The 27,972-nt window shown below is 43.9% G+C and overlaps 1 protein-coding gene across 1 annotated transcript; it reads left to right on the forward strand.

The window, feature by feature from the left end:
* Positions 1–5,575: 5,575 nt before the first annotated feature.
* Positions 5,576–24,013, forward strand: SMIM22 (small integral membrane protein 22). Its single transcript, XM_075179142.1, has 4 exons — positions 5,576–5,763; positions 14,835–15,015; positions 20,730–20,812; positions 22,296–24,013. The coding sequence occupies exons 2-4, from the start codon at positions 14,886–14,888 to the stop codon at positions 22,344–22,346; spliced, it is 264 nt and encodes an 87-aa protein (XP_075035243.1). The 5' UTR covers positions 5,576–5,763; positions 14,835–14,885; the 3' UTR covers positions 22,347–24,013.
* The last annotated feature ends 3,959 nt before the right edge of the window (positions 24,014–27,972 follow it).

Below are 27,972 nucleotides of genomic sequence, written 5' to 3' on the forward strand. Positions count from 1 at the left end.
GCAAACCAATCAGACACTTGCTTTCATTGTCTAACTGACACTGGGCAGATAAAAGGTAAGTATTGATTGGTTGCTGTGTTTCAGTGTAAATTCTGCACCTAAATGCAATGTTAGTACATAGATCCTAAAGGTGAGGTCAGGTGGCAAGTGGTGGGGACGCGATTGTGAGACTGTGTCCCGCCCCCTGCTCTGCAATGCCACGATTCGTGGCATCGTATAGCGGGGGACAGGCTATGATGAGGCGAATCGTGTCACGAGCCCCATCTCCGGTAGGGAGTTCTGACCTTCCGAAATTCGTGAGTCTCTTGGATATTCCGGGAGAGTAGTCAAGTATAGTGTTATGTGTTCATATAGAAGCTAGAGTCATACTTGCTTATTCTCTCGGAATGTTCGGGAGACTCTGGAATTTTGGGGAGTCCAGCATAGGCCACCCTTCCTGATCCCGCTTCACTTTCTTCTGAATAGCATTGTTGCTCCGCGTGGGCGGGTCCGTGATGATGATGCACATTGCATTGTCACGCCTACAAACTTGTGCCTTGGACCTACCCTCTGGAATCTCCAGGAGGGGTGGCTAAAATGTAGACAAGTCTGATTTGAGGCTGTAGGCCGCATGATTTTATACAGGTCACCGAAATGCAAGGTGATCTCTATATCCGTAATATGTACAGTAGAGGCTGTATTTTTATTTTCTAATACACAAGTTTCCCACTGGTGAATAAGGAGGGTAATGAGGGGATAATGACAACAGAAGTCTCCATTTATGCAGATATTATTTACAGGGGTTTATACAACTATTTACATCACTTGTGTGTTTATAGTAAAATAAAATAAAAATGTAAAAGATAGGTAGAAATCACCCAGGAATTGGGCAACGTTGAGTTAACTCCGCAGAATCCTTACGGTCTGATTACTTCTGCTTGACCTCTGGGCCAAAATGTAACTAGCCCCCCTGGTCCAGGATCCCATTATATACAGGTGACCAGCGGCGACTAACTTGATACCTTACCAGCTTCATGTAGCGTGTACAGCGATATCTTCCTTGAGAATGAGTAATGGTAAAAGGTTAACAGGGATTTCTGAGTTTATTGACAAAACATTATCCGCAATCATTAAGCTTATCGGAGGTGCAAGGTGATAAATAGCTCTTCAGGGATGGCTGTCTTCCCTGTAAAAACAAATTGTTTATTTAAATAGTCAATAAAAATAAATTTGAAAACCATAGAGGACTGAATCCCCACCGGCGCGGCGTTAAACGAACATGATTCCACATGTCAAAGGCGATTGTCTTTGACGTGTGATGGTTGAGGAGAGCTAGCGGGTCATTAGTTCACGCTATGGCAAGCATGCATTTTGACGTCAGTAGGTCAGCGGCCTAAGTAATACGTCCTGGCAGGTATTCTTCGCACGGGCAGGGGAATAACATCTGGACCAGACTGCAGCAGATAACAAAAAAAAAATGGAGAGGTGACAACGTGACACTGATTAATTATAATAAGTTACTTTTACTGTCCACTTGGCTCTACGTTCGTAGAGAGGTCTGCTTGGCCGTATTCTTAATTCAGTAGTAGTATTGTTTTGTGCTATGTGCATTACCCAAACATTAGGGGTCATTTCTATATATCTCAATGGACATTTTATCTGGTTTTCCACTTGGCTTCTAGAACTCTTACTAAATATTTTTTTTTTATCTTCCAATGGGACAGGACTTGAGATGAATATTTATTATTTAAAGCTTGTCATGCTCATTGATTGCTAATGATGACAGTGATGCAGGAGTCCAGCAGGGATAATGGTGATTGTTGTGGAGAGTTATACAGCTATACTCTCATTATAGTAGAAAGACCTCCTGGCAAATATCAATGCCTAGTGCTGCTCCAATATCGAAAGGACCAATAGATAATGGCGGAGAATAAAAGTGGAGGTGTTGCTCACAGCAACCAATCAAAACCTAGCTATCATCTTATAGAATGTATTAGATAAGTGATAGCTAGGATCTGATTGGTTGCTATGGGAACACCTCCACTTTTTCTTATTAGGTTTGCTAAATCTACCCCACGCGGACTCACTCGCCTGCACCTTCTGTCAGTGGTTGAAAGAAAAGTTTTGAGCCTCATTTTGAACTAAACCAAAAGTATGAGTATACTATTATAAAGCTTTGTAAGAGTTACCCTTCTTACATGCAAGAATTATAACTGGGTATTTTACACACACTCACATCAGTCCTTACCAGAGGCCGTCCTGATGAATTCCTTGTTGGTTCTGGCTGTCCTTTGTATAAGCTGCTGTAAGCAGGCAAAGAAGGGAAACTAAAAAATGGAGCCAAATTCTTTGTTAGTGTAATGCCCCCTTGTGGCCTAATAGTGTGTTACGTCTGAAGTGGGAGACGAGAGAGTTCTGCTGGAGAGAGAGAGGAATGAGAGACGTAGGGTCTAGAGAGGTGTGAGAAGTGCCCAGACAGAGAGACAGGTTCCGGTATTGTAGATAGAAAGTTGAGTAGTATGGGAGAACAGATGCAAAGTACAGTTCAGCTAAACGAATAAGCGATTATTGGATGGCGAGAGCGCGGCTGCTCGCTAATGGGCATATTTAACAAGTAGTGCTATTAAACTTTCACACACTTACCGTAACTTAAACGCCACTTGTCCCGCATATTTATGAATGGTACATCGCAGCAGATATCGTGGACATCTGCTGCTTTGCATTCTGTCTCGTTTTTGGGAGCAACTATAGTTGCAGAGAGAGAGCAGAGATGTTTGTGCGCATGTGCAGGTCTTCGAACTGCACATGAACAATTGCAGTATGAAGAGGAACGAAGAGGACCAGGAGGAGATCCGGAGACCACGCATTCCGAAGAGGAGGGGTAAGTGTGATTTTTTTCTTACAGTTTATCGGAACTGCTGTTTCTGTGTCGGGTTCTTCATAAATTTGAGAAATAGTTCAATCCTTATCAATGCGATAAGGATTGAAAACTATTTTTCACTTTTTGAGAACATTGATAAATGTGCCCCTGAGAGAACTACCTGTGAGATCTAGAGACTGTACATACTTATGGCCTTGATCTGTGAGTGAATCGCTAATTGAGAGCATGGATGCACACTATATGAGACATATGTGAGTGCTAGAAGAGTGATCCAGTGTACCCCTACCATGGGATACCCAGTCTATCTACACTATACTTGTTTCATCTTAATCACACCTGCATGTACGGGGACCTCCTAGCCCCCCACTGACCCATACAGCCTGGGATGGCAGAGACTGAGCTACAGCCAGGTGTTTGACCCAAGCACATCAGAAGGTAGATATCAGAGAGTACACACTAACCTTCAGTGTTCTTTAGATTTGGAACTTACATTCACAAAGATATGGCAGCGATCTATGAGCAACTTCTGTGTTTGTCAGGACCTTTAGGGACCAATACAGGTAAGCTTGGTAATAATTCACAAGTGACAGTGTCTAAATTGATGTCAGTATGAAATTCTGAAAGTAGAACATTATCACATCAAACCTGGCGATCAACGGCTGATCGATTAATTCTTGAGTTTCAACCTGACCCACAACAGCCAGTTTCATAAAAAAGATCCATCAAGAACGCGGAGGAGGACTTCAGAGGCCGGTCGCAGCAGACAGACCACTCATCACACCTAGCAAGCAGCAGTTCTGTGGGGCACAGTGCACAGACGGTGGAGGAAGGTGACGTGGTTATATGTTCCTCGCAAGCAGACGAGTGCACGTGTATGACCCAATGGTCGATGAGAATAACACTGACCTTATCCAAAGGTCATGGCTTTCTCAGTCACCAGATCTAGCCAAAATGACCATTTATGGGATATTCTGGAATGATGCCGCAGTCAGCGTTTTCTAACGCCATCAACCAAGTGAAAGCTGGATGCCGCATCTCTCCTGCGCTATTCCAGACATAACTACATAGGCAAACCGAGGGGGGGTTGCTAGTGCCTGGAAATCCCCCTCCCAGCCTGGGGTACTGTATGTTTTGCTTCACACGGCTCTGATCTAAGAGGGAGAGCTGTGTGCCTCTAACAGTAGTGCAGGTACCATTGTATATTATGGGGATAGGAAGAGTTGGAGAGCAGCCAAGCACTGTCTAATATTATAGCCACTCCCCGAAGGATGCTGGCCACGCCCACTGGCGGTGTGGCATGGAGACCCCTCTCTACAAATCCTGCATTTGCCCCTGAACTAGACTCAATGCTGTGGCCGTACAGAACACTGTCCAACACTCTATTAAGTGACTTTATATAGGTCTTTCCATTTTATATGTCCACGGGCTGTATATATAGTAGATCCTTATGACTGCTTTCACCGGTATAGGTGGGGACATGTGACCCAGAGATATTGGCGGTGTAGATACAGAAACAATGGCAGCGGTCGATGTGGGGATCGGTCTCACAACACATCATATGGCTTTTTATAACGTATTTTAATTGTTGCCTGTTAGATGACTAAAGAGTACAATTGCTAAAACTTTCTAGAATGTGCTAGATCAGTGACAGGGAACCTCATGCTGCCCCAACATTTAGAATCCCAAAAGTGTAATAAGCCCCACCCCTGTCCAGACCAAACTCTGACTATAAATGGATAACTTTGTATAAAACTCCACCCCCTTTCCTGGTAAAGTCCCGCCCCTTTTACGGTCCGTGAATCGGGATGTCCCTCCAAAGTCGGGACCATTGGGATGCATGGGCAACCTGATACACTACAGGGGCCACACGGTGCGGCCCTCTGACCTTCAGTAGGGCCGCAAATCAGGGCCACCTTAACTACTTTATGGGCCCCCGGGCAATGCAGTGTACCGGGCCCCTAAAAAATAAATAAATATACATATATATAAATAGTGTGTGTGTGTGAAAAAAATATATATGTATGTAAAAAAAAACGTGATTATATATATAATCCCTTTTTTTTTTACATTATATATATATATATATATAGGGGCCCCCTTAACTTACCTTAAGTCCGATCCTCTTCTTTTTTCCGCGCCGCTGAGTCTCTTCTGCCCTCTTCTGTGCTGTGGTTGCAGTGAATGTGACATCACGCCCAGCATTCACTGCGAGCACAGCACGGAAGAGGGGACCAGGGAGGGAGCCGGATCACCACTGATGTGACCGCAAGGTAAGTATTTTAGGATTCGGATGGGCCCCCCCTGCCTGCAGGGCCCCCGGGCACCGGCCCATCGTGCCCAATGGAAGAGATGGCCCTGCAGCAAATTACCCTCACTCTCAATAATAAAAGAAAATAATACATTTAATCAAAGAAAGAGACACTTATCTGTAATAACATGTCAGCAGGTGTTAGATACAAGTGGTACAGGCGATAACATACAAATCGGATAAATGTGGCCCTAGGGCCGTTTTGTGCCCATCGCTGTACTAGAACACGATGACTAGAATCTGATTGGTTGCTATGGACAATGCCTCCACTTTCCCATTTTTAGAGGTATTAGTAGATATGCCCCTACGCCTGCATGAGAGCTTCACGTACAGAGGGTGCACTCCATACCCAGGGCACATCTTACACTGGTGGCACACGAGGGGTTAAACTGCTGATCACACACAAACAGCAGAGTAAAGCTCTTTGTATATGTAAATCCCAGCAGTGTCTGGAACTTCCTCATTGTACAGTGCCCGTCCCTCCTCTGCAGGTAGTCAGACTCGTTCCCTCACCTGGACAGCCAGTGACACAGAGAACACACCCAGCAGTACTGCAGGAAGCAGGAAGCTCAGGCTGCGGAGAGCTGTACAACAGGTAGGTACCGGGATCCTTATTATTTATTATTATTATTATTATAGTAAGTATGTGACTACCTGGTGTCTTACACTCTGTATCATCACATCCACCCTGTAGGTTACTGGGAGTCTGAGTGCTGGGAGGAGTACTGTGTACTCAGCCGTGGTTTATATGAGTAGATACATCAGCTACATACAGCGGAGGCAGCCAGTAATAGTCCCTGTTCTATGTCAGCAGTCCCCAACTTTACCGCTTACTCCCTGGAAATGTGAACAGTCCCTCTTATTCTGTATATTTCATGCACTTATCACCATCTGTTCTTATTCTCTGGGGCAGTGGTCGGAGTAGACATTTAGAAGTGGCGGTATGACGTACCCCCGTATACACCCCACCTTCACCACTCTGTGTGTGTATATATATATATATATATATATATATATATATATGTAACTGAATGGAATGTGATAGTGTGACAATGAAGGTGGTAGGGGAAGTGTCGGTATGACATAACTCGTATACACCCCACTTCTACCAGGAACCAGTGACATCACTGAGGCATGAGGCTCCTATCTATTCACTAGAAACCAGTGACATCACTGAGGCACGAGGCTCCTATCTATTCACTAGAAACCAGTGACATCACTGAGGCACGAGGCTCCTATCTATTCATTGGGAACCAGTGACATCACTGAGGCACAAGGCATCCTATCTATTCACTAGGACCCAGTGACATCACTGAGGCATGAGGCATCCTATCTATTTACTAGGACCCAGTGACATGACTGAGGCACGAGGCATCCTATCTATTCACTAGGACCCAGTGACATCACCAGGGCCATCTTAACAACATTATGGACCCCCGGGCAAAGCAGTGCACCGGGGCCCCTAGATATAGATATATAGATGTATACAGATACAGATATAGATATATAGAGATAGAGATAGATAGATGTACTTGCTCAGTGACCCGTGTAGGTTTTTTTTGCAGGTTTTTTTCTTTTGCAGGATTATTTATTCTCATTAAGAGCTGTGCCTATGGGGCCCCCTTGCCCTGGGGCCACCGGGCAGCTGCCCATCGTGCCCAATGGAAAAGATGGCCCTGGACATCACTGAGGCACAAGGCATCCTATCTATTCACTAGGACCCAGTGACATCACTGAGGCATGAGGCATCCTATCTATTTACTAGGACCCAGTGACATGACTGAGGCATGATACATCCTATCTATTCACTAGGAACCAGTGACATCACTGAGGCTCGAGGCTCCTATCTATTCACTAGGACCCAGTGACATCACTGAGGCATGAGGCATCCTATCTTTTCACTAGGAACCAGTGGCTTCACTGAGGCATGATGCATCCTATCTATACACTAGGAACCAGTGACATCACTGAGGCATAAGGCATCCTATCTATACACTAGGAATCGATGACATCACGGAGGCACGAGGCATCCTATCTACTCACTAGGAACCAGTGGCTTCACTGAGGCATGAGGCATCCTATCTATACACTAGGAACCAATGACATCACTGAGGCATGAGGCACCTTGTGCATAGCTGCAAACTGTCGCTAATTTAATAATATATAATATAAACCATACAGTAAATTATAGGGATAATAAAAGTATGCTACAATGAAGTTGAGTAAACATGACATGATGGGGGTTGTAGTTCTCCCCCGTGGGCACCGGCTCGGCAGCAGAGTGTCTCTGGAGACAATATGTTGTCAGCAGAGGTTCCGTGCTCTGGGCAGGGCAGAGTGTGAGGTATGTGGACACTGTATACTTACTGGTGCCCTGGAGATTACCTTCAATGGGTAACTAGCACATAATAAGCAGATTACACATTACACCAGGAAGCGTTCCAAGTCCTATTATATTTCATTTCTCTATTTGTATAAAGACAGCCCGATGTATGTTCCATCAGATGTCAATGCGCCCTGTATGTGCGCAGTCTCCATGTAATTTCTAGTCTATGAATGGAGCTGGGGGGACTTGGGTCCAGTCATTGTGCCCTGTGGTGTTATTATTTCGGTAGGACGGGGAAGACTAAGTTTAAATATTGAATGAGGCAAATGTTTTGCAGAATAGTTTGCTCATCTGAATGAAGGCTGTCAGGGATAGTGGAAAAATAGTCTTAGATGGCCATAACTGAACCATCCTGATCTATTTAAGCAGTAAAAACTCTACGTGTGGGTGTATGAGCCATTCACATAAACATACGTATTGCCCAGTCTCTGTACCAGCCCCTATCTGCAACGTAAGATTATTGTATTGAGGACTGATAGACTTATGGTACAGCCTAACAGCCAACATACCTCTCAACTGCCTTGCTGATTGGCGGGCTGCAAAAGGGGCATGGCTTAACCAAAAGTGGGTGGAGTTTTACATAAATTTGCTCAGTTTGGGTTGGAACGGCGCACTGTGTTTATTTTATCCAGATATTGCGATTCTAAATGTTGTTAGGTGTGGCCAACCTAAACTGTAACTATACAGAATACAATACGCAGCGGAGGTAGCCATCTTGTGGACTAAACCACTATTGGGGTTCGATTTATTAAAGGGTGAAAAGCCCTATTGCCAGCGAAAATGGGAGTTTTGCCAGCAAATGGGCTTATCCACGCTTTGCCAAATACGGCAAAGAGTTGCCATTGGCCCAGGCACTGCTATTGCCGGCGGTAATCATTCTACAGTAGTTGTAAAGCAGATTAGCAGCTGTGAAGCAGATTAGCATATTTTACAGCTTGTAATAAATTCTCATATGATTCTTATCTGCCTATTGCTATGTTAGGTCTCCATGGTGAGATATAAGAGAAGTCACGACTATACAAAACCTCATTCATTACCAGTTATGTCTCTAAATTATTTTCGTATTTCAGTCACAGGAAATGATGGGAAGCGGGTTAATTATATGCTTGAGTAGATGGCGATCCGTGAAGTCTAACACAACACTAAGAAGGACATGTAATATGTATCCAGTGTAAGGTGTGGATTGTTGCCCCAGAATCTCACTCCAAACTAGAGATGCTCACTGACCCCTGTAAACTGGTTTTGGTTTTGGATCTGGATTAGCTTCATGTTTTGGTTTTGGCAAAACCGCCCTCATGTGTTTTGGTTTTGGTTTTGGATTTTTTAGAAAAAAATCCTAAAATATGCTAAAATCAAATCATTTTGCTCTTTTTTTGTTCCTACATTATTATTAACCTCAAAAACACTAATTTCAAGTCATTTGCAGTCAATTTTGACCACCTCACAGGTCACAATATTATTTTCATACACTTTCGGACAAATACTGCAGCCACCTGGCTGGATGGTAAGCGACAGAGCAATGACACACGTCAGTTCCTAGCACATCTAGGACACATTGGCACACAGCATTGGCAGAAAAGAAAAGTGGGGGTTCCCCCTCCCTCCCACCCCTCGCTATGTTGGATCTTAAAAAGGAATTCAAAACTCGCAAGATCCGAAATCTGATGACATCACGATAACGCTTTGCCTAGTTTTCAATTCCAAGGGCACACAACAGTACCGAGTCGGCTACCGAGCCGCCTAGACTAGGTACTCGGATCCCCTAAGTTCGGGTGTGTTCGGTTCTCGAGGAACCGAGCCTGAGCATCTCTACTCCAAACACAGAAAAAACACATTTACAAACCGCAAAACAGCCCATGCGCAGTGCCCAATCCCTTTGTGGCAGTGCTGTGGGTGTCTCGATTGGCGCAAACTTTTCTATGGTTGGATCTAGTTAGCAGAGGCATTTCCCAAGAACGGACAGCTGTTATTTCAATACCGTCTCACGCATGCACAAAGACTTGCTCAGTGAGGCGGTAATTTGCCCCTTACAGCTCCGAGTCACGATCGCTGGTTCAGCGGAGTATATAGCCAGGCAATATATTACTAAGAGAAGACGCTCTCCGATAAACAGACCTCCATAGTCCCGTTGAACATTTTGTCAGAGACTAAAAGTTGAAGCTCAGTCAGTCTAGTTAAATGAAGTCTTTGACATTCTTAAAATTAAATTGTGATCAGCAATATCTGTATTTGTTTTTATACCTCTGCTATGTCTGGATGTACTGTGGATATTCAAATGAAATGCATAGAAATTGCAGTGTTTGTACCTCGCCCTAGTAGATGTAAGCAAAACAGAAGTATATTTGAGTTTTGTTCGGTGCAACGTGCAGTAATGGAGAAGTCTTCGAATTCACTGACAAACACACAATGACCTTGCAGCGCTGAGGCTCTTACTGCTGTATAACAAAACTACTCTATCAGTCTACAAAGCTTTACCGGAGACGATCAAGACAATTCTCCGTTGCTGACACTATAATAGAAGCCAATGCCCTTATCCATGAACTATATTCTTCCAAGGTCATCTCTGCCCTTCACATTAATCATCCTACTCTCCAGATGGTGGTGAAACGAGTAGGGTTCATCAAGCTCCAGATCTTACTCTATTGTTATAACAGGGATGAAACGAATGCTGAGTTGTTTGGCTGCGATGAGAGATGTGGCCCAGAACATTTTCAATCTATTTTCAAGGACAGTGTGAATATGTGTACAGAGAATGTTATTTCCACATGCCTAACGAAGATGAGAAAAGCGCATTGATGACGCGTTTTGAGTCGCAGCATCGGCCTTGAAGCAGGAAAAGCAGCAGAGAATAACTTGATTATATCCATTTCTAAACTCAATGATTTCTGGCATTAACCAGTGAATTGACCAATGGGAACTGCAACTGCTGAACGTAGATTTGGGCAGAGATAAAATGAGAATTATTACCAACAGATTCAAAGTGTCTCTGGATGGGTTGGAAGCTTGCTTTGGGATTATGAAAGACCTGACACTAAATTGATCTTAAAATTGGAACGCTGTGTCGCATTTTTTAAGTTTGTAGTGTTTAAATAAAGTTTAGTCGTCGAAACAAACTTGACATTGTTTGAATTCAAATAATGTCCTTTTATTCGATAAATGTTCGCCTTTTAAAAAAATGAAATAATTCCAATCCCTATTGAATGTGCTGCGCACACCCTATAAGTCAGGGTTGCGTGTCTCCAAGAATGGTAAAAGTGAGAGCACCGATATGGCGTGGTTCGGGACTCACTAGAGTTTGGCCAGTTTAGGCATTCCAAACTAATCTGAGGGGTAAAAGGGAAATCTGTATAAGGTTTAGTTAAAACAAAAACAAAGGAGTGAGGGAATTCTGATTCCATAGTGTCACGGTTCTCAAACAGAAGTACAGCTAGGAGTCATGAATTCGGTGAAAAACACTGTGTTTATTTGCAGAGAGGTGATAACAGGTAATAAGGAGCAGTGATAAATACCAGGTTCCAGCTGATGCAGCAAGTAGCATGAAATGTCCAGAAACAATCAGGTAAGGACAACAGGAAATGACATCAGGATTAGGACAACAATAACCAGCAATGACTGCTGGGAGGATCAGGTATATATAAGGGGAATGAGACACACCCAGGTGCATGAGATAATTAGTGAACATACAGGTTAACTCCTTAAGCACAAGAATAATGCACGATAGCAGCACCTCTGGTGAAAAGAGGTACTGCTGGAACACAAAATAGAAATACAAATAATAGAATGACAAAAAGGCAGGAGCTGCCATGCAAGGCAGCATGTAATGCATACGCTGTAGGCAGATCATGACAGTACCCCCTCCCTTAAGGGCGGATTCCAGACGCCCAATTACCAAAAATGTCTGAAATCATCGGAATCATAGTCCAGAATTGGGGGGCCAGCAGAAAAGTCCTCGTCCATGGGTGGATGAGCAAAGGAGACTATGCCAGCTGCCAGTTCAAGCTCTGTAGACCTTGCTCTCTTCTTTCGCTTTTTCTTTTTGCGAGAATTCCCTGGAACAGCAGTTTGAACCAATTGGGTGGAGCACAAAGAAATCTCTAGGCCAGGTGAGATGGGTGGACCTGCTGACAATACAGAGGCCCCGTAACAAGGCATAGCGGGAGGTGTTGGTGAAAACTTGTTGATCACTGCCTCGACAAATAGTTGTAAGTCAGAAAGAATGGGGTGATCAGACTCAACAAAAGGGTTTGCCCATTCCATAGCCTCTCCTCTAAAATGTGTTAACAAAAACAAAACTTGCCTCTTTGGGTCACTGGCAAGGCTAGGTACTGAGGGGAAATAAGAAGCACAAAACCTCAGTAGAGCACTAAATTGAGAAAGGTGCCCCTCAAAGGTAGATGACAGCTCACACTTGGCACCCTTGGCAACGGATGGTTCGGACTTGGCAGCAGGCTTGACAGGAGACCCGGACTGGGCGGCAGACTTGGGAGCAGGCCCGGACTGGGCGGCAGGCTTGGGAGCAGGCCCGGACTGGGCGGCAGGCTTGGGAGCTGGCCCGGACTGGGCGGCAGGCTTGCCAGCACTTTGAGAAGCCTGAGGGCAGACAGCACTTTGAGAAGCCTGAGGGCAGACAGCACTTTGAGAAGCCTGAGGGCAGACAGCACTTTGAGAAGCCTGAGGGCAGACAGCACTTTGAGAAGCCTGAGGGCAGACAGCACCAAGTGGTAACTCGGGCTGGACCGCATGGACTGGCAACTCGGGCTGGACCGCATGGACTGGCAACTCGGGCTGGACCGCATGGACTGGCAACTCGGGCTGGACCGCATGGACTGGCAACTCGGGCTGGACCGCATGGACTGGCAACTCGGGCTGGACCGCATGGACTGGCAACTCGGGCTGGACCGCATGGACTGGCAACTCGGGCTGGACCGCATGGACTGGCAACTCGGGCTGGAGGGACAGAACCCCCTCTGGAGCAGACTGTAAGAGCAGCGCCCCCTCTGGAACAGTCGGTAAGGGCAGCGCCCCCTCTGGAGCAGACGGGAAGGGCAGCGCCCCCTCTGGAGCAGACTGGAAGGGCAGCGCCCCCTCTGGAGCAGACTGGAAGGGCAGCGCCCCCTCTGGAGCAGACTGGAAGGGCAGCGCCCCCTCTGGAGCAGACTGGAAGGGCAGCGCCCCCTCTGGAGCAGACTGGAAGGGCAGCGCCCCCTCTGGAGCAGACTGTAAGGGCAGCGCCCCCTCTGGAGCAGACGGTAAGGGCAGCGCCCCCTCTGGAGCAGACTGGAAGGGCAGCGCCCCCTCTGGAGCAGACTGGAAGGGCAGCGCCCCCTCTGGAGCAGACTGGAAGGGCAGCGCCCCCTCTGGAGCAGACTGGAAGGGCAGCGCCCCCTCTGGAGCAGACTGGAAGGGCAGCGCCCCCTCTGGAGCAGACTGGAGCTCAGGAACAGAGACAGCGGCTGAAGACTCAAAACTGGACACAGTGGCAGGAGACTCGGAACCGGACACAGTGGCAGGAGACTCGGAACCGGACACAGTGGCAGGAGACTCGGAACCGGACACAGTGGCAGGAGACTCAGAACCGGACACAGTGGCAGGAGACTCGGAACCGGACACAGTGGCAGGAGACTCGGAACCGGACACAGTGGCAGGAGACTCGGAACCGGACACAGTGGCAGGAGACTCGGAACCGGACACAGTGGCAGGAGACTCGGAACCGGACACAGTGGCAGCAGGCTCCAAGCTGGAGGCAGATGATGTGACCTCAGAGCTGGAGGCAGATGATGTGACCTCGGCACAGGAGACAGAGGCTGGCACCTCGGCACAGGAGACAGAGGCTGGCACCTCGGCACAGGAGACAGAGGCTGGCACCTCGGCACAGGAGACAGAGGCTGGCACCTCGGCACAGGAGACAGAGGCTGGCACCTCGGCACAGGAGACAGAGGCTGGCACCTCGGCACAGGAGACAGAGGCTGGCACCTCGGCACAGGAGACAGAGGCTGGCACCTCGGCACAGGAGACAGAGGCTGGCACCTCGGCACAGGAGACAGAGGGAATGGGTGCCTCAGGACAGGCGGCTGGAGCTGGCAGATTGGGTCTCTTCGCAGAGAACAGGAATGCTGGAGCATAAACAGATTTGGAGTGCCGAGAGGAAACAACAGGAGATGGTTCAGTAAGCTGACGTGGTCTACGGACAGGACAGTCCTGCAAGAAATGTGCATTGCTGGCACAGTAGAGACACAGTTTGTTGGTTACTCTGCGCTGTCGCTCCACTTCGGTCAGATGGGGGCGTGGCCCACTTGTGAACCGGGCATTAGTTAAACTGCAGTTGTTAGTTAAATGCAAATTTGACATGGTATTATTGCAAGGTGTTGGCGGCACGGATTCAGCAGCAGACAGAGTTGGCTGGGTCAAATCAACAGCATTAGATTTCAGTAAAACCGTCTCTGATAGTCTCCTGAGTGGGTCCAAAAGCAAAGCGGAAAATCCGGCCAGCTGGGAGCGCAACAATATAATGTCCATTTGTAAGGTTTGTAGCAGGGGTGATTCCATGATAGGTAAAACAGACATGTTGCAAAAGACAAATGAAAACTTGATTGCAGCAAAAAGGTCCCAGAATAAAACAAAACTTTCACCTGACTCCAAAGCTGTTTTTTGGGCTGGTTATACTGTCACGGTTCTCAAACAGAAGTACAGCTAGGAGTCATGAATTCGGTGAAAAACACTGTGTTTATTTGCAGAGAGGTGATAACAGGTAATAAGGAGCAGTGATAAATACCAGGTTCCAGCTGATGCAGCAAGTAGCATGAAATGTCCAGAAACAATCAGGTAAGGACAACAGGAAATGACATCAGGATTAGGACAACAATAACCAGCAATGACTGCTGGGAGGATCAGGTATATATAAGGGGAATGAGACACACCCAGGTGCATGAGATAATTAGTGAACATACAGGTTAACTCCTTAAGCACAAGAATAATGCACGATAGCAGCACCTCTGGTGAAAAGAGGTACTGCTGGAACACAAAATAGAAATACAAATAATAGAATGACAAAAAGGCAGGAGCTGCCATGCAAGGCAGCATGTAATGCATACGCTGTAGGCAGATCATGACACATAGCTTTCTTATATGCACTTAAAACTATTTTTCTGTGTACTAACAATGACAGAAAATCAAAATATTTTTTTGTTTCGTTTTTAAATCAGTTGTTTTGGAGAACACCCCCTGTTGTATACATTGCTTCGGTGTGAGTGTAACATTTTCTTATTTTTTTTGTATCATAGACACTATACAAGTGACTGGATAGAGGTGATCACTACCGCCCCTTCCCCAAAATGTCAACCGCTAATATTGGACAACAGCTGGAAGACCAGTGGAATGACGTACTGGGCCGTGTGGCCACCAAACAGATGTTCCAGTCGGACTGGGATATCGCAGCCTTCGCCATTTTCTTCGCATTCATTGGTGAGAAGCTTTGGATATATTTTTAGTTATGTATTATTTTGCAGGTATCATCTGGACCTAATGAGAGGAGCAGCTTTCTCGTAGTCCTGGATTTATATCCCCCCCACACTGTGCCACAAAACAGCAATACTCATGGCTATTAGAGCCAATGGGGTTTAGATAATATCCTGTTAAAGAAGCCACGCAATGCTGAACTCATTGTTTGTGTTAATAACATTTATGATATAGCGCCCACATACTCCGCAGTGCTTTATAGTTGGAAACAGACACAGTAATAAAGCAACACTGGATAAGGTTATAAAGTATACGGAGTTGTGTACAGTCCCCCTGTTGTTTTATTGTAATAATGTCACTACAATGCAGACGTCAAGTTACGACACAAAAATACATCCTAGATGTCAAAGCATTTTTTGTTTTACCTACATATAATACAGTGTTGTTAACATAGGTATAAAATCCTGTAAATGATATGTGTATAAACTGAGTTCCGATGTCATATCTTATAATTGGTGAGTTCTGATGTCATCTCTTCAGTGTTCTATAAGAAGTCTTGTGTATTGTCAGCAATAATACACCCACTACTGAGTTATTTTGGATAAAGGAAGACACCCCGGATTTCTGGGACCTATATAAAAGCACCCCAACTTGAGGTCTGGGTTCTGTGACTTTTAGCCACGTGTCTGGTAAAGACAAGTGAAACTTATTCTGCTCAACAAATCTAAAGAAACTGAAGGTTAGTTAGGGGAATGGGAAACAAAATATCCTTGCTTCCTTTTGAGCTTAATTTTTTTTTTATGCCTTCCCTGCAAATTAGCGGAACAGCAAAGGTTTTGTGCCATTTTGCACCCACTTGTCTCCTCTCAGTAACGAAACATTTAAGTCATGCAATTTTAACGTATTTTTCATGCACTCTTGATGCATTGTGCCATCACCAATTTAATCTATCCTGTTTGTGCCGCATGAGAGATTGTGCCGTGTTCTAGAATCTTACAGCCACATCAACATTCTAGAACACAATGGTGGGATAAGGCCAATAGAAAACCAAAATGATCTATATATAGACGGTGAGCAGTAGATAGTAAAATAATAGTACGTATATAAGACTGCCACTGGATGTCTATCAGTATCCGGTTTGTTTGTTTTTTGGAGGGGTGGAGAATAACAGGAGGTGGAAATATATATATATTTTTTTACACTATTCATAATTTTACAAGACCAGTAGACACAGCGAGCACATAGAATTAAATTACAAATTTGACCAAGGAATAACACGTTTTTGATGTGTGTATAACTTATACAAGTGTTATAAAAAAAAAACACTGCTCAAATCTACATATATCAGAAAAAGTGTGTTCAGAGTTCTCCATCTGTCCCAGACACGTTCACATAACTGCAAACGTCAGTATTTAATTTAGAAAGCACCAAATGGCCTTGATCGTTGGGTCATACACATCTGCATGGTATGTGGTCTATTAATTAATCAGCTCTGACATTTCAACACAGAGACCTTCTGAGAGAGCAGAAATTAAAATGTGCAACCTCGTCAGCATCATTCGTGCAGAGTTTCTCAGCTTTGGTGTTTTGCTCCAAAAACAAACTCTGCAAATGAAAATTCAGATACCAGTTCTCTGGAACTAGTGACATGTGGAGGTAGAGGCAGCCATTTTATTGTATGAAGCCATATTAATGGCATACTTGCCCACACTCCCGGAATGTACAGGAGACTTCCAAACTCCAGGTAGGTCTCCCGGACTCCAGAGAGAGCAGGCTTTGAAGTGATTTGCCACAAAAATTATGCAATTTTGGCACCACCCCCTGCGATGAAATGATGGGATTGCCGCATTTTGTTGCAGGGGGCGGGGCCAAATTGTCGCAATTTGCTGCGCCCCTCCTCTCCGGGTCAGGTATGATTAATGGGAATGTGGTCTATTTACTAGGATCCAGTGACATCTCTGAGACATTTCATGAGGCAGTAAAGGCAGCACTTGTATAGTATGATGCAATATTATTGGGACTATCGCTTATCCATTTACTAGGATCCAGTGACATCTCTGAGGTACTTCACAAAGCAGTAGAGGCAGCCATTTTATAAGCCATGTTAATGGCAATGTAGCCTATTCATTTACTAGGTGCTAGTGGTGTTAATAGCTGTTGTTGACATCAATATTGATTCAAGCCATAAAATTAGGGTTCACTGACCCACATATTTTGGTTTTGGATCTGCATTTTTTCTTAAAAGATGCTAAAATCACAAATCACAAGTGGTTAGCACTTCTGCCTTACAGCAGTGGGGTCATGAGTTCAAATCCCAACCATGGCCTTATCTGTGTGGAGTTTGTATGTTCTCCCTGTGTTTGCGTGGGTTTCCTTTGGGTGGTCCGGTTTCCTCCCACACTCCAAAAATATACTGGTAGGTTAATTGGCTGCTAACAAATTGACCCTAGTCTGTGCGTCTGTGTGTGTGTGTGTGTGTGTGTGTGTGTGTGTGTGTGTGTCTGTCCGTCTCTGTCTGTGTGTATGTGCCTGTGTTAGGAAATTTAGACTGTAAGCCCCAATGGGGCAGGGACTGATGTGAGTGAGTTCTCTGTACAGCGCTGCGGAATTAGTGGCACTAGCGCTACGGAATATGTTGGCGCTATATAAGTAAATGATGATGATGATGGTAATAACAATAATAATAATAATTTGGCTCTTTTTTGTTAATACATTATTATTAACCTCAATAACATTAATTTCCAGTCAATTTTTGACAAGTGACAAGAACACTGCTACCCCTGTTTCTGTGTGAGCAATGGTACTGAGCAATGTCACTGGAGAGTGACAGGAACACTGCTACTCCTCCTGTTTCTGTGTGAGCAATGGTACTGAGCAATGTCACTGGAGAGTGACAAGAATACTGCTACCCAGGGGCGGGCTGGCCCGGGGGGCAGGGGGGCATCGCCCCACCGGGCCGCTCGGTCAGGCCGCTATTAGGGTCGGGGGGTAGGCCGGCCGGCCGCCCCCCGGCTGCAAAATACTATGCTTTCCCCCGCGGCCGCATCTGATGACATCAGCGCACAGGCGGCCGCATCACATGACAGGGGACGCGGCCGCATCCCTTTTCATGTGATGCGGTCGCCTGTGTGCCCCCCGGCCACGCCTCTCCCAGCCCGCACCTGCTGCTACCCCTCCTGTTTCTGTGTGAGCAATGGCACTGAGCAATGTCAATGGAGACTGGAGAGTGAGAAGAACACTGCTACCCCTGTTTCTGTGTGAGCAATGGCACTGAGCAATGGCACTGGAGACTGGAGAGTGAGAAGAACACTGCTACCCCTGTTTCTGTGTGAGCAATGGCACTGAGCAATGGCACTGGAGACTGGAGAGTGAGAAGAACACTGCTACCCCTGTTTCTGTGTGAGCAATGGCAATGGATCTCCTTTGATGGAAATCCGACGACGCAATGATGACGTTTTGCCTTGATTCAGTTCAGGACGCGCGAAATTACCGAGCCGGCTCGGCTCGTTTCACGGACTGGCGATGTTTGGGGGGAGTTCGGTTTTCAGAAAACCTGAGCGCACTTTAAGGCAACATTTATTGGCTTAATATACATAAAGTATAAAGCAATATTTCAACCAAACTTTTTTTTTTTTGCTTAAATGAATATCAAATTTTGTTCCATTGTTACTTTCAAATATGTAGCCTTGACGCTGAATGCTGGCGTCTGTATGTTCATTGAAACAAGCGATGACAACACGGGGCGAGAAGGTGACGTTACTGCCAGATTCTAGTGCGTGTGTTTCCTTGATCCTTAGTACGCTTCGCATCGGTATGTGATAATATAATGCCGTCTCACTTTTTCTTTAATCTAAAAAGCTTAACTCATTAAATAATGTTAAATTTAAAAGCAAAAACCTGTTCGCCTATCTTTTTCATATAATAATATAAAGTAGAAAAGGAGAGGGGTGGATTTAATAGTCATGTGTATACTGCATTGTAACCATGGTTTTGTAATCAGATTCGCAATAGACCTCGTTTACTGTTCCTCTTTTTTATCTATATGGGTTACGTTCACCCCCTTACACACCGCCGGCGGCCATATTGTGAACTTGATCAGTATTCATGAGAATACAGCCAATCAAATCACTAGGAAGTGATGACATCACTGATCCATGCTGGCTGTGTGAGCGACAGACTGTATACTGGCCCAGATGTTGCTTTAATGTTTTTATTACATTGGTCAATAATGCACTTTCCCCTATAAAGGATGCAGTAGTGTAGGCTGAAGCCCGATGTACCCCACACACAAGGATATGGAGAAGTTCTGCAGCCGGGTATTGCTCCATGATCTGCAAAACCAAGAAAAGTCTCATTTCTGCATGTGGGTGCAGGACTAGAAGCAGACACAGCTAATTTCACTTCTTTAGGCACCACATAAAACCAAGTGCGTTAGGACTGTGACCGTCACGTTTGTGCACTTCTGTGAATGCGCCAAAGTATTTTTGTTGTGCTTTGGTGGATTTCTGGTGTTTTTTGTGTTGCTAGTGAATGTGTGTATTATTATATTAATATGTGTGCAATGTTCACCTTCATCTGTACTGTATATGACTGAAATGTGCTGCTCAGTTCTTCATTTTATGCTTAAATTATAATATTAAATCACAGTCAAACCTACAGATATCACTATTGTGGCTAAATAGGGATAAACAACTCTCCAATCTTATTTTTTGGCTTGGGTCTTGCAGCCGAGGTGCCAACCGACAGCAAATGCACTGACGGTCAATCAATGGGAATGGGGGTGTATACGTTCTCTGAAAATCCACCTCTTCAGACAAGCTTATAATATTCCTCAATCACCCTCTTAACCTCACTGCATTACTCTATTACCACCCATTACACAATTTCACACAAGACAACTACCCCCTGACCCAGGGCCGGATTTACCACTATGCAACCTAGGCAATTGCCTAGGGCCCAGTGGTCCCCAGAGGGCCCTCCCAGGGCCGGCAGTGAGACCACATTTTAAAAATGGACCGCTACTTATGGGCCAGTGCTATATGCTTTCCCCCCGGGCTAAAGTCTGCCAGTCAGCCCCTGAATAGGGGTATATGTTATGCTAAAAAACTATAGTGCTATGGATTTTTTCAGGGAGGGGCCCCAAACCAGTATCTTGCCTAGAGCCCCATGAGGTCTAAATCCGGCTCTGCCCTGACCAACATTGTTGTGTGACGGGATCATTTAGCTTATGAGTGACTTTTACCTTGGCAGTCTGGCTGGGCCGAAATGCAAAATGTAGATTTAACCTCATGTATCAAACTGCCATTGTCCCATAGATCGTAAGCTTGCGAGCAGGGCCTTCTCACCTCTTTGTCTGTTTTACCCAGTTTGTTTATTAGTTTACTATGTTTGTCCCCAATTGTAAAGCGCTACGGAATATTTTAAATCCTATTTTTACGAAAACAGTATATTGAACAGTATAATTATGATGTCTTATTACACAGCAAGCACCAAAGACAGTGATTTTGAGTGTACGAATTGTGGACCCCCTACTTCCCGACCCTGAGCCACTTTTTCTTATTGTTAAACTTACAATGCTGACCAGGCGTGATGAATGTCTTTGTGAAAAGACTACATCTGTCCAATTCATCCTCCACAGATCAGATTGTTTGATGATTGGGTGACAGATATGATCTGTATGTAACCCTGTCTCTCTCTCTCTCTCTGATTTATCTACCCAGGGCTGATACTGCTGCTGGTTCTGCTGGTTCTGATCCGATGTTTCTGCTGCTGTTGTTGTGACTGTGATTCCTCTGTGGATAAGGTAACCCGAGTCTATCCCGGCCTGTAATACCCTACCTCCTCCTCTGCAGATATCGGTCATTAGACCATCCTTGCTGGGAATGAGCAGGGCACGGTCATATCGTACTAGCATGCACTTGTATTGACGTACAATGGAACTGAGGCTCCACATTTGAACTTCGAGTTCTGCTAATAAATTATTTTTAAAAAAAATAAAAATTTAAACAACGTAAAAAACTATTTTAAAAACTCTAAACATTAAAATTGCTTTCGTCAAAGAAGAAAGCAAATTTGAAATGATTTTCATATTAACATACTAAGTATCTCCAAAATACTTGTTAAACAGACGCTAATTTTTTCTTATATAGGGCGAAGCTAGGAAAAGCCCAATTGCCCCCGTTTTTGTGGGTATTAGGGTTTTATGCCCGTTCATAAAACAGTCCCCAAGATAGAAGAAAAGCGTCAACGGATGTGACCACTAAACCTACAACCCGTTATTTCCAATAAACCAACTACAAGTAATATACGTGTATATAGAAAAAACAGAGTGCCTGGGCTGTAATCGGGGGGGGGGGGGGGGGAAGCATTTTTCCTATGCACATCAGACTTCCTGTGTGTTTCCTGAGGGTGTCTAGCAGGGAGAGCCTGTCCACGAGGCCAGTGCATCCTACATATAACAAAATACTGACACAATGTTAGGTACTTTAACTCCCATCAAGGTATGGAAACGTTTACGCTAAATATTTGTGAACGTCACAAGAGGTCCTTATTTCACAATATATTAATTTGTATTAAATGTTTAGTGGCCTCTCGATAGCGCTAATCTCTGAAAGTGGATAGATAACAGGAGACTCCTATGAAATCTCTAGATTACAGAATGAGCCTTGTATCGACAAATACAGATAACGGTATTAGCTCATAAAATAATAAAGATATTTCACCACGGAGTAAATGTATCAAGCTGAGAGTTTTCTGGCGGGTTTGAAAAACCAATCAGATTCTAGCTATCATTTATTTAGTACATTCTACAAAATGACAGCTAGAATCTGATTGGTTGCTGTAGGCAACATCTCCACTTTTCAAACCCGCCAGAAAACTCTCAGCTTGATACATTTACCCCCATGAGTTGGGAAAAATGCCTGAGACACAACATACAACCTCCGAGTTTAACGGGGTCAGATTAGTTTTTATTTTAAAGCTAGCACGGAGTATCTAAACAGGGTTGACGTTAGAACCCTTAGTTTCCAATGTCGCTGTACCCACTCGTGCTCTTTCTCGCGGTCGGGAGCATTGCGTTGGATTTTGACAGATGCCGTCTGCTCCAATTTTATGTTCAATGTTTTTCCTATTAGAAAAGTGTACATGCTTTGCATCACCAGCAAGAAATGTATCCATATAATAATCATGTATCATTTATTAACCACTTAAATGTCATTATTAGATGAGGAAGATGCTTCTAATGCGTATTTGATGTAACGCTTCCTGAACATTCCTTCTTTCCGCAGAAAAAATACAAAACAAAAGTCGGAGTGGATAATTTCGCCATGGAGCCGTAGACCCGCCCACCCCTGGTTTGATGGACAGCTTTTGGAACCAATGAACCACTCAAGGTCCTCGAGTCTCACGATTTTGTAATGAAGTCCTATTGATTAAATGAAGAATATTTTTGTAGAACTAAAGCAGTTATAATTCTCAGAGGAAAAACACTTCTCCCGCAGTTTTTCTGATAATCACTTGCTATAACGCTCCCCTTCCCCCTGGCTTTGCATGTAAACATGGCTCTCACCGGCGTCTGTAGGCCGCACAGACATCTCAAATATTACACTTTTTGACCCACTGTGGATCGGTTAAAATGATTCCTTATTTTAAATTTTGATCCCTACAGATTTGTTCTTTTGTTGGTTGGATGCAACACATTTAACGCATCGATAACAGATCAGTATATTGACGACATATCAAACGTTTCTTGAGAAAATAGCAGGTCTCACAAATTTAGGGGCTGGGTGGCCAATTTTAGCCTGGGGGGGGGAGAGACTGGGCTTTGCAGCCTATTAGGAACATTTTAAAGGGAAAAAAATAATGCAGGTACCCCAGTGACCCCGCTCAAGGGAGCCCACTGTGGGACCAGCCCCCCTGCCCCTTCCGGGAATGGGGGTAACAAAAAAATCCTGATTTAATCAGTCTATTAAAAGATAATTTGTATAACGAAGTTTTTAGAGAAAAAAACATGAGCATCAAAATAACATTTCATGAAGTGTAATTACGGCTGAAAGGCGGTGACGGATTATAGAAGAAGTAGGGGCAGGAATACTTACTAACATGTATTCCATGTCGCTCAGAACCCAGTCAAATACACCGCAATAAAATTGTGCAATTAGAACACGTTGTCACCCATAGCAACCAACCAGACTTTAGCTTTCATCGGAGCAGCCACACCAGTCTAATGAAAGCTGATATCTGATTGGCCGCTATGTGATACAGCCTATTATTGCTCTTTAGGTCATTGGATAAATTCCTCAGATTATATAATAACTGAGATAAAAGTGGTTTAATATATATATAAAAAAAAAGTACTGTTAATAAAGTGTAATTATCACATCCATAAAATATTTCCTCCAAATCACTGTACGCGTAAATCATCTCGCCACTAATCGTATGATTTGGGTTTGTTTGCTGGATTTCCCAAAGGAGTGCCCCTATCAAATAAAAGCCATGGCTTTCTAAAATGTTAACACATAGGACATTAATATAGCAATAAATGATCCAAAAATTAAATAAATCTCATAAAAAAAATCAACTCTTCTCAAAAATACATGATATATATAATATTTCAAAAGAATGATCTTTGTTAGTGATTTTATTTATTTTTATGTTGGGAAACTGGGAAGGTTTTATTTTGGCTGCAATAGAGGAGACAGGGGCTGTGATTTTCCCAGCATACAACCTAGTATCCAGAATGTGCAGTAACAAATCAGATTTGCTCTCATTTTTTTTACCTGGCACTAGACCAATCAAAGCTAATTGTGCGCTATGGTTTGCACTTATGGTAGGAAATCACTAATGGGTGTGTGTTACCTGTGTCTCTACGGAATGAATGTATGAACGCAAAATCCATTGCGATACAATATATGAAAAAGCTAAGAGTTATATAATCATGGTGTGAAAGAAATCTTCTAGATGCAATTGTTATAACATTTTGTAAATAAAATATATTTCATCTAAACTGTGTGTTGGGTTTGATATACACACATGGATGCTGAACTTAAAGGGTGACTCCACCCAGAATAGGTTTAGGTGGAGTTCCATAAATTAGACATTAATCTGGTAGATTACTTACCTGGGGTGGAGCCTCTCACTTGAAGTGTCCATCGATGTCTGTCTTGGTACAAGAGAGCTCTCCTTGCTCCCGTCGGCATGTCCACCCCATACTACCTGTATTGAAAACAGCAATGGACTGGCGTCACCTAGAGGTATTACTGGTGATTACAATTACCTAGTTACCTAATTGTTTTGTGTCTTCCGGATATAGAGAGAGTCTGGACTCCACTGGTAGTAGGGGAGGGGGCTAAAGTTCTAAAATGATTGCACTGGAGTAGGTGCTTCAGTCAACAAAAATGTCTCATAGTACTTAGGCTGCTAGGTACACACTGAAGGATTTTCTCAAACAATTGTACCTACAACTGAAGGTCCGATCAGTCTGACGACTCATCCATACACACTGACACGATTTACCTTCAGATCTGTGCTCTTCATCTGGTCCTCTAGTCTTCAGAGAATGACAGCACAATATTCATTCATTTATTGTTGTCACACTGATTAAAACCCCCTTGTTATAGATATCCACATGTCCTAACGAATTTCGTTAGCTTCTGTGACTCTGAAATTAAACATTCTGTCTAAGAACGAACAAATGAATTATTCCTTCTAGATCACTCTCTACATTTATTCACCGGGACATTCATCGCTAGCATCAGCTGAAAAGACCACGGCTCTGTAAACTCTATGGAGATCGGGAGCATGAGGGCATACACACTGCATGATCGTTAGGTGAATGGTCAGAAAATATTACACAGTACGACCAACCAAATGACACTATGACCGACACTTTGGGACGACTTTAGATCGTGTCACTATACACACTCACACGATATCCGATGAAACGATCGGGTTTCGGCGGACTGGAGGTTTTTCATGCAATCATCGGGCCAGTGTGTACCTAGCCTAACTTAAGACATTTCCCAATGCTTGTAAGGGAAGTTATTCTTTAACTACATTTCACTGCATCACGGTTATACAGTAACGGAAAACATTATTGTCCTGTAGTCTTTGGACTTAGATCTTTTTCCCCCTTCGTTCACAATGTCTAAAATAAAATCTTTTTCTTCCTGTTCTCGCTGTGATCTGTTCCAGCAGCAACAGATTAGTCTGTCACTGCCGTAGATGGTCACCACTGCGATCTGACGCTTAGAGGAGCAGTGCCAGACAGGACTGGAGTTTAAGTAATTGTTAGTGGATGAGATTATTCCTGTCTGCGGCTGCTACACGTCCTAATCTCACATCCCTCGCTGATAAACTGGGTGTAGGAACAATGCATTTATATTGTTTGGAGCAGACACCTTAATCCTAATGTTTGTTTCCATTATGGCACAGGTTGCTTCTTGTACGGGCGACAATGGTTCGTGACAGTAAGGGTTAATATGCCGATTGGCCAGGACAGTCAATCTGCAGATGTGCACATGCTAGTGCAGGTTTCAGTTCCACTAATGTGGGGGGAAAAAAAGAAGTTTAAAAATAGAAAAATGTATTAACAAAAAATAAGAAGAATATTTAAGAAAATTTATTCAGTGAAACGTGCTTTATACAAAGAATGGGGAAGTTTTTGACGACCGAAACCCTTTCATGTACAGGGCAAAAAAAACAAACCATAGCCCTTACATAAATCTGCCCCTAAGAGGCAATTCTTCTTGTTGTATCTTTGTGTAGATGCCTTATGCTACAAGGGATTCTCACACCCAGCAATTTCTTATGCATTATAATACAGAATGTATTTTATTACAGTTACGTCCTTTCTGGCTGGTGTCATAGGTTATTATTAGAGATGTGCGAAATATTCAAAACTGTTCAACATTTTGTATGTTCTGCCGGCAGAATTTGGTCTTAAGTCTTCCCATACATACAGCGTAGTGAATCACCCGTCGCCATCCTAACGACTATAAATTCCATGAAATGCTAATTTACAAATACAATGCGGAGAGCGATCCGCGGACTGGTGAAAGCGGAACTGAATGATTGCATCATCGGAACATTCCGCATCTCCGCAAAACAACCGCTTCCATCCCAAATCTTGATTTGTGGTTATTTTAAAGTTTCCAGTGATTAACACCTGTCACCTCACTCATAGCACGACAGGGCAAAAATAATAATTATGTAATGTACAGTTGATAAAAATCCTCCACTTTTGTGGCAGCCAATGGGTGGGCCTCGCCAAAATATACTTGAGAATGCAAATTACCCATCCACTCCGAACTAGTGACATCACTGAGGCGCAATATGAAAGGTTGCATTGGTTCAACAAACAAACTGGTTGCTTCCATGACGAGTTAGCGATTGGTCGACTTTAACTAGTCCTAACATCTGATTGGTCTCAATATCTCCTCTAACCGCTAGCACTGCAGCACAGTTTGCAGTAAACGATCTTGGGCACAGATATGTTTAAGAAATTTACGGTGGCTAAAAATCTGAGAGAGACTGGCATTTGGTAAGTGTAGAGTTAAAAGTTAAGACGAGCAGAGATACACTGCAAGGAGCAGAAAATGTCATTTAAATGAATCCATAATCCAATAATTTCATTAGCAGTCACAATGCGCTCATCACAGCCTCTGACTAAATCTTCTTGCTGTAAAAAAAACATTTAATTGTGCAACAAACTCAAAGTCTCTGTTAACCTGCTCATGACTGGACACAGAAACCACAGAGAGCGGTAAAGGATGTAATGCCAGTTCTGTTCACCAAGTAAAACGTTGTTTACACTCTTCCGATTGGTTTCAGGCTTTAGCCAGCCATATTTAGCTTATTGTTGCTGCGAAGTGCGTGTTGTGATCCTTTGACTGGACTTTGGCTTGCGGTCTAGTTGCGTTGAGATGAGTGATAGGAACTGGTCTCTGGTCATGGTGGCAGGAATTTTTTTCTTAGAATAGGTTGATGATAAATGACAGTTAAACATGAATTTTGACATCAGAACTAACGTGCTGGCGAAACGCATGTTGTTACAAAAACACTGAAACTTGTCATTCTTACTATTTTTAATTATTTGTTATACTCTTTTTCCTACACCATGCTATCTTTGGTGCTGCTTTTTACTATTATTCCCTAAAACACTCATTACTCTCACCTTATCTATTAATATTCTTCCATCGCCAACACCCCAATATACATTTCAACCATCACATACCTCCCATTTTACTACAAGACCTCACCACCTCCGTTATACACTCTTAAAAATATCCCAGCCACATTTACTCTTGTCTACGGCTTACTCTCAGGCTCACAGCTAAACAATACAGGAACTTTATCAGGTACAAGTTCCAAGTAATATTCGTTTTACTCCTGTCTTGAGAGGAGTCATTCCATTTTTTTGACATTGTCAATGTGTCCAGCATTTAATTAGGCCCTGCGCCTTATTGATTACTTGGGTATTTTGGGAATATCAGATTTCACAGTTAAATCTTACCCATGTGACTCACATCCTCGGAGAACTCGAGTTTTCTGTGTTCCGCTTAGTTGGAGATAAACTCCTATTATTTGTAGATGACGTCCAGATTCAGAGAAGAAGATCCCAAACTGCCTGCACACTAAACATGGCAAAATTATATTTACATTATCAGTTTTACATCTTACAGAGTGTAGACTGCTAGAGGTTGTAGATGTTTGTTCAGATATAAATAATTTAGATTGTGAGCTCCTTCGTACGGGTACCTCAATACTCTGTTTGTGGCTGATGCTGTCAGGCGTACACCTTTCTGTTTAGCCTAAACTACGCTTGTCCATACAGCACAGGGGCAAACGCAGGATTTGTAGAGGGGGGTTTCCACGCAACGCCGCCAGTGGGCGTAACCAGCGTAGCTATAATTTTAGACAGTGCTTGGCTTCTCTCCAACTCTCCCATAATATACATGGGCAATG

This window comes from Mixophyes fleayi, chromosome 7 (genome assembly GCF_038048845.1).
Source record: "Mixophyes fleayi isolate aMixFle1 chromosome 7, aMixFle1.hap1, whole genome shotgun sequence".
NCBI classification, from domain to species: domain Eukaryota; kingdom Metazoa; phylum Chordata; class Amphibia; order Anura; family Limnodynastidae; genus Mixophyes; species Mixophyes fleayi.